The 7,965-nt window shown below is 35.6% G+C and overlaps 1 protein-coding gene across 2 annotated transcripts in view; it reads left to right on the top strand.

Annotated features, from left to right (window-relative positions):
• LOC109848464 (guanine nucleotide exchange factor SPIKE 1) overlaps positions 1–7,965 on the top strand; it is a 41,834-nt gene that overhangs the window by 19,661 nt on the left and 14,208 nt on the right. For both annotated transcript variants that reach the window (XM_020417968.1, XM_020417969.1), the window contains exons 20-24: positions 1,060–1,253; positions 4,263–4,393; positions 5,370–5,445; positions 5,599–5,709; positions 7,456–7,638. In XM_020417968.1, coding sequence (XP_020273557.1) covers positions 1,060–1,253; positions 4,263–4,393; positions 5,370–5,445; positions 5,599–5,709; positions 7,456–7,638 — 695 coding nt within the window. The remainder of the gene's footprint in view (positions 1–1,059; positions 1,254–4,262; positions 4,394–5,369; positions 5,446–5,598; positions 5,710–7,455; positions 7,639–7,965) is intronic.

The following is a 7,965-nucleotide window of genomic DNA, read 5'->3' as shown; positions in this document are numbered from 1 at the left end:
AGAGAACCAAAGTAAATTGGGGGATTGCAAGAATCAGGTTGCATCAGAGAGAACGAAGCCCTTACAATCCGTCTTCTCCACAGTTCATCCTCAAAATTTTGTTCAAAACTCCCTTCTTTGTTCTCTAGGCACCTTTCTCTGTTCTCTATAGCTGCTGGATCCTATGGAGGTCAATTGGGATGGTGGCGAACTGGGCGGTGGCGCCGTCCTGGAGGAATAGGACAGAGTAGTTTTAGGGGATCGAGAGAAGGTGACGGATATCGGACTTGGTCTTCTTGATTATGGAGTCAAATTTTTTGCCACGATGGGAAATCCCCGTGATGGACATGCCAGAAGTCGAAGAGGTTGGATAGGGCTTTGAGGAGGATGGTTCGGGGAGGGCCACGGGGCCGGTGGAAAAGTTGAAGACCGGGTCACAGTAGACAACAGTGGAGGCGGTGGTGCCGGGAGAGGGGATTGCATGGTGGTGCAGGAGATGGAGGTAGATATCTTGGAATTAGGGAGGAGGAGGTTAGGATTTTGGAGGTGAAGAGGTTCGGATGGAGCAGCTATGGGAGGATGCAGCCGGAGGATGAAGGGTAAATTTGGGGTTTTCAAATTTTTTTGAGGGACCACATAAGTATGTATTGCGTTTGGAGGATTGGGTTTAAAGATAAATACACATAGTTAATTGGGTTCATAGGCACATATGAAACTATTTGGGTTTAAAAATAAATCAGGTTAAAACTTTGAGTTTTAAGGCAAAACCCCCTCTTTTTTCTCATTTGAGAGCTCACATTCATTTCCCCTATATTTGGAATAGAAAGAGATGATCCAAAACCGAAGTGAAAATAGTTAGTTATAGTAAGCCCTATTATTTATGATTATTAGAATTGTTTCATAAAGTACTTGGATGATTTTCGGTTTGCTCAAGTGTAAAGCCAATAATTAAGATATGATAACCTCATATTAGGTAGGGATTAATGCTACCGTTGTCGCTGTTGATGCATAACAAATAGTCATCACCTGAGTTTAATATGGTTAGCATATGTATTAAAGTTGGCAAGATCTTTTGTATAGGTGAAGATATTCCACCATTGCAGTTGAAAGAAGGTGTATTCCGCTGTATCATGCAGCTTTATGATTGCCTGTTGACGGAGGTTCATGAACGCTGCAAGAAGGGTTTAAGCTTGGCAAAACGTCTAAACAGCAGTCTTGCCTTCTTTTGTTATGATCTGTTGTCAATCATTGAGCCACGCCAAGTGTTTGAGCTGGTACATTAATTAATCCAACCTGAAAAATTCCTTTGCACTTGTGTTAACTTTGTCTGTCTGTTACTAATTATTAGTATGTCCTTTGCTTCATGCAAATGTAACCAGCATTTATTTTAAGCATGTTCTTATTTTATCAACAGAAATTATTTAGTGATTTGAAATATACATAATATACGTATAATTATTTTTGCTACTTAAATTAACCCAGTCTGATGATGCTCTTGCACTTTCGTTACATGTTACCTCATTCTTTTACTGATTATCAGTATGTTCTTTTGCTGTATGAGTAACTAAGCAACATTTTTGTTGATCTTCATCGTATACTATAAGTAGGAGATTAAAACTGTAAATGTTGTTGCTTATACTACTGTGTATATACATCCATCCAGACATACGTACATACATAGGTACACACATACTTGAGTACATATGTACGTTAATAAATACATCAAATTAAATATAGGTTCCTATCTGTATGCACAGTTGGAGTTTTATTTGTTACTCTAAATACTTCCTCAGTAGGTTGAGCAAACCTTCTGGATTTTCCAAATGTGCCCTCAATTTTCAATATACTGAGAACCACCTACTGCATGCAGAATCTATGGCATATGGTGCTTATGCCGTTTGGGTGATGCATTTATGAAGAACGAACTTTATTATGATGGTGTTTGATGTTCAGTGAATGGCTAGATAGACCATTCTGTTCAAGAATATTGTGAAAGCATGGGTAAGGTATAGAAAATCCCTAGAGATTTGCATGATTGACAGAAATCCCCTAAGGTATTAAAAGTGAACCCCCCCTTCATTTTCGATTTTTAGTCAAAACAAATCATCAATATTTTGATGTAATCATTAATTTTCAATATAGTAGTCATATATATGCTTATATGAGAGTGCATATAATTGTCATATCCTATGATATCAGCTTTTACATCCAATTTAGTTTTGTACAAATTAGAGGGGGGGTAGGGGGGTGTCACTTTTGAAACCTTAACAGTAATTCTCTGCCAACATGAAAACCTTAGGGCTTGTTTGAATTTGGAGGGAGAAGGGAAGTTAGGGGAACCTAGGGGAAGTTAAGTTAAGGGAAGGGAAGTGAATTTCTAAAACTTGTTTGGGAAACAAGTAAGGTGAATCAAGGGGAAGTTATTTCACCCCGTTTGGAAAGTGTAATAACGGGACGGGAAGAGAAGAGAATGTATATAAATTGACATAAATACCTAAAACTTGTTTGGGAAACAAGTAAGGTGAATTAAGGGGAAGTTATTTCACCCCGTTTGGAAAGTGTAATAACGGGAAGGGAAGAGAAGAGAAGAGAATGTATATAAATTGACATAAATACCCTCACATATTATTAAGTTATATTGTTGTTAGAAATTAACATAAATACCCTCACATATTATTAAGTTATATTGTTGTTAGAAATTAAATATCAAATATGCATCTATTGCTATATATTATTATTGTCATCATCTCCTTCCACATTGTATATCCACAATCAACACAAATCAGATAAATATGAAAAAATTTGGAGTATAATTGGAATGAAAAATAATAACCAATATATTTATCAATGAGACTATAAAACAATACAAAGCTTATTTTCACTCTTCTTTTGCAAATATACCCAGTTAGCAGAGCAACGACCAACTAAATGATGAAACTCAAATACTTACATGAACACAAAACTACTATAACACTTGTCATTCAAGCTGCAAAAATCCCCAATTTTGAACGGTCTTTTACAAATTTTATTGCTTCATCAAATAAGCTCAGTTTGGATGATACAAGGTAAATTCATCAACAAAAACTAAAAAACAAATTGCGTTTATTAATACTATCGAGCATCAACCTCATTAACCAACATCCCCGTGAAAAATGTTCCAATGAAGCATTACGGAGAAATAAAATAAAACCTTTTTTCCACAAAGTAGCTATTTATGCTCATATTCTCTCCACAGTTGACATAAGACCCCTTCAAAGAAGGGAGGAAGAACAAAAGCTTTAACCGCTTTCACTCATTTCAATTTCGTTGAGTTATCCAAGGCCAAGTCCTGCAGGTTCAGTAACAGGAGAGAAAATCTTACCTTGAAAAATCAAAACCCTTACTCAAACTAGGCGAGAGATTGAGGCGAGACAAGACGCGGAGGAGAGAAGACGCGGAGGCGAGATGAGAAGCGGAGGAAGAAGAAATGGCGGAGGCGCTTGCAACGAGAGTTTATACTGTGGGGTTTCTGTGAGCAAATTCGCTTGCAACGAGAGTTTATACTGTGGGGTTTCTGTGAGCAAATTTTAGCCGTTGGATTTTGATCTTAGCTAGGGGTAAATATGTCTCTCTATATTTGTTGTATTCCCCCTCTTTACCTTCACCTCCATTACACCCCAAATTAGGAGAGAAAAAATCATGGTATTTTTTCACCTCATTTCACCTCCCGTCACCCCTATTAACTTGCTATATTTACTTCCCAAACAAGGTTAAAAGTTACCCTCCCTTCCCCTCAATCCAAACAGGGTCTTAGGCAGCATTTACACCAATTCTTAACAGCTTTGGATGTGGGTTCTAGATGATTAAACAAATATTAGCCTTTATGAAATTAGAAGAGAGGGGAGTCAAGTATCACTTTTAAAACCTTGAGTATCGTCAACCATCCAAACCTTGTGTGGATTTCTCAAATTTAACCTAAAAGTTCTATAGACAGTTTAATTATCTGTTTGTTGGCATCTAAACCCTTTTTAATAGCTTTTGATATATGTTCTTGATGCTTAAGTAAAGATTGTCCTTTATGAGCAAACATAATTATTGGTCGCTCAATTTAATTAAACATAACTCACTCTTTCAATTTATACAATCCAATGTGAAGGAAAATCCATGTAGTCCACCACTCAACTCAATTGTGAGGTCATGAAATAGGTCCTCAGATAGGGTGTTCAACCTTTTCTTCTCCCTGCTGCAACCAATAACAAATGACAACTTTTTTCACAATAAATGATTTCCTTTTCTCCTTGCAGGTGTCCTTGTACATGGACAAATTTGCTGGGGTCTGCCAATCTGTGTTGCACGAATGCAAGCTTACCTTTTTGCAGATAATATGTGATCACGATCTTTTTGTGGAAATGCCAGGGCGAGATCCTTCAGATAGGTGAAAAACACTTGACCAGAACGCCTTTCTACTTGCAGAATCGTATGAAGTTAAAAAGAATCCTAATTTTTTGAGGTTTTAAACTCTTATTACAGCTCAGAGTAGCTTGTTTATTATCTGCTGTGCATGCCTGTGATATATGATTGCACATCTCCCTTTGTATCCATCTATTATTTATCTTTTTTTCCTTCTCATGCATACAACTATTTAAGGCTTGTTTACGTTAACTAGGTAACATTATTATTCTCTTACCAGTGTTCTGTCAAATGTCATGTTGCCCTTTTAGAACTTCATTAGCAAACCAAGTGCATAATGAATTAATTTTCAGGGTAAATTGGCAAATATGATGGGGTTAATTTTAAAATTACCGTAGGTTTGAGGTGGTATATATGTGAAACATCAACAATTTAATGCAGTTTCCATGAGAAGTAATTTATTTACTACTGTTATTTTAAAACTAATTTGAACATAATAGTAGTTAATAGGATTAATTTTTCAAGGTCATTTTCACTGTTAACATATTCTTTGCATGTGGCATGTTTTTGGAGGGAGGTTATATGGAAAATATTTTCTGGGAGTATGTCTAAGTTTGTGGGTACTGGGTAGCTACATAAACAAACAAAAGGGAAATTTTGAAATACCATAGTTTGATGGGTATCTGCGCTATAATTTTATGCAGTTTCCAGGAGAAATAATTTATTTAGTATTGTCGTTTTAAAAATAGTTTTGAATTCTGTAGTAGTTTATAGGATTAGTACTCGGAGGCATTTCACTATTAACATATTATCTTCTATGCAAGAGGCATGTTTTTGGGGTTTTTTCCCTTTTCTTTTTTGTTTTTGTTTTTGTTTTGTTGGTTGGGGGGGGGGGGGGAGTATGTCTCCGCTAATGTTTAAACATTATGTACTGAAATACTTAACTGAAGATGTGCATTTCTCTTAGTTGCTATCATGCTGAACCTTCTTTTATTTTGCAGAAATTATCTCTCATCTATTCTTATTCAAGAGCTTTTCCTCACATGGGATCATGATGATTTATCTCAGCGTGCAAAAGTGAGTCCATAATTCTCACGACATCATTTCTGCTGAGCAATTTTGGTTTATTTGTTTTGAAGGTTTTGTATGTTCTTAAGTAGCTCAAAGTGGCTCAATTGATGTGTAAATTTATCCTTAGTTTTCTCTACTTACTATTTTTGGTCAATATAGGCTGCTCGCATCTTGGTAGTCCTCATGTGCAAGCATGAATTTGATTCTCGCTACCAGAAGCGTGAGGATAAATTATATATTGCTCAGCTGTACTTTCCTCTTATCGGACAGGTACTTAAAGTCTTATATGGAAACCTGCAAAGTTCTTCTTGATAGATTTAACATCCTTTGAAATGTTTGTGTAACTGACTTTTTTCCAGTTGAAGATTAATTACTTGCATCATGATGAAATATAGAGGCAAAATTGTTTGAAAGTAGTCCCTCCTTATTTTGAGTATCTTTATTGCCTTGTTTTCTTTTTCGTTTCTTTCTGTTAGTGAAAGTTGAGAAGTATAACCCTTGAACAGCAATAAAACATCTATTACATAGACACATGTTAGTTACTGGTGTGCAATTTATTTATCATTGAATCTTGAAGTAGAAATGAATTAGGTTCTAAAGTTCTCAAGTTTTTATGTATCTGGACCTCAAAAAACATTATAACATTGTAGCAAATAATGTACTACACAACCAAGGTGTGTTTTATGATGTGACAGCGCACCTGTACTAGCATTTAGGGGGGAAATGCCCAAAACATGTAGGTTTTCCCCCTTAAAAAGAGCGGTCAAGAACCAAAGCGTTCTGGCGTGCATTATATATTTCACTTTGTTTATAAATTAAGTGGAACTGAGGGAGAAGTTAGAGAACCAAACAGATTGTCGTTGTCTCATTTGTTTGGCTCACTCTTTTTCTCTCCTATACCTGAAGATCTTTCTTCTTTTCTCCAGCTGTTTTTTATTCAATGATGTTGATAATCACCTTGTCGGTGAGTACATCATTATCCGAAGATAGATCCTTTCCTATTCTAATATAGTACGTGAGCTGATTGCCATGAGTCATGACCAAGGGAGAGTAGCAACTACTATTAAAAGTTATTTTTTGGACATTATTAGGTCATTTAAAAAACTTTCTTGGCAACGTGAACTTCTGCTTTTTCGGTTCAATATTCTTTGTAAATTTTGGTATAGCATGTGTTGTCTTTCAGAAATTGCTAATTATTTTCATTTTAAACATTTTCTGTTCAACTTTTCTTTAAGTCATAATAAAAGAAGAAATTCAAAATTTTCACGTACTTTTTGTCCTATACTACAATAATTACATTTTTGGCTCTCCAGAAGTCAAGCATGGTTTTAGGCTTTGCTTTGGTCAAGATTGTGTTATAGAACTGATTCCTGTTGGATCCACTGTGGTTGTAGTTTTCCTGAAATTGCCGAAGGGTATAATCTTGTCGAAAATTTGTGTACCTTTCTTTTATCACAAGTTATAAAGAGACCTCAATTACATGGTTCAGGTTTAACATCATATTATATTCTTTTGCCGTCATCTTTTCAATATTACACCATAAAAGTGATCCCTGTCCACATTTGACAGCATACTCAAAAAAGTATAATTTAGTGGAGCAATTATGCAAACATTGTTCTTGTTTTATTGTATTGAATGACAAAGAGTCCTCAAATACCTTATCTGGATGTAACTAAATGTAAATGATAAGGTGGAACTGTGGATGTGTACTAAAGAAGGGATGAAGGATGAAATGAGTATGTTGCTAGTTAATTGTGTAGATAAGTCTTAACTGTAATGAATGAGTTTGACTGTAACATAAAGAGCTGGAAACATTGAAATCATTTTGATGCACAGGAATCACAACAAAGGCAGTGGATTGTCGGTATGAATGACATGAAATTATTCTCGAACACTCCAGATAATTAGGATCTGCTTTTTCGATATATTTACCTTTTTTTTGTCTCTATGTTCTTATTTTCCATATTCTGACTGTTGACAAACATATTCTAAGCTTTATCTGATTTTCTACTCCAGATACTTGATGAAATGCCAGTATTCTATAATCTAAATTCTATTGAAAAACGTGAAGTGTTGGTTGTCGTTATGCAAATCATAAGGAATCTAGATGATGCCACCCTTGTCAAGGCATGGCAACAAAGCATTGCTCGGACCAGATTATTTTTCAAACTCCTAGAAGAATGTCTTATTCTCTTTGAGGTCAGTATCCGAAGGAAAGTCCATTATATGCAATAGAAAATTCTTGTCATTGATTTGTTGATGCTACAAGTTCCTTGCTTTTTAAAGCAATCCGGATTTCGTTGCTTGTTTGTGTTGTTGATCTAAACAATGTAATTTTCTCTTGCTTTAGCTTTTTGCTTTCCTCCCTCCCCTCTTTCTCTCTCTCTCTCTCTCTCTCTCTCTCTCTCTCTCTGAGAGTGTGCATGGATTGTATATGTGTGTGAGAGAGTATATGTGTTCAAATTCAATTTTCTTTTTTTGTGGCTCTGATGAAGCATCATGCATGGTATTTCATCTGCATTGACT

The sequence above is a fragment of the Asparagus officinalis genome, chromosome 7, assembly GCF_001876935.1.
Source record: "Asparagus officinalis chromosome 7, Aspof.V1, whole genome shotgun sequence".
Taxonomy (NCBI): Eukaryota; Viridiplantae; Streptophyta; class Magnoliopsida; order Asparagales; family Asparagaceae; genus Asparagus; species Asparagus officinalis.
Note: the sequence above shows the minus strand (reverse complement) of the source record. Positions and strands in the feature narration are given on the sequence as shown.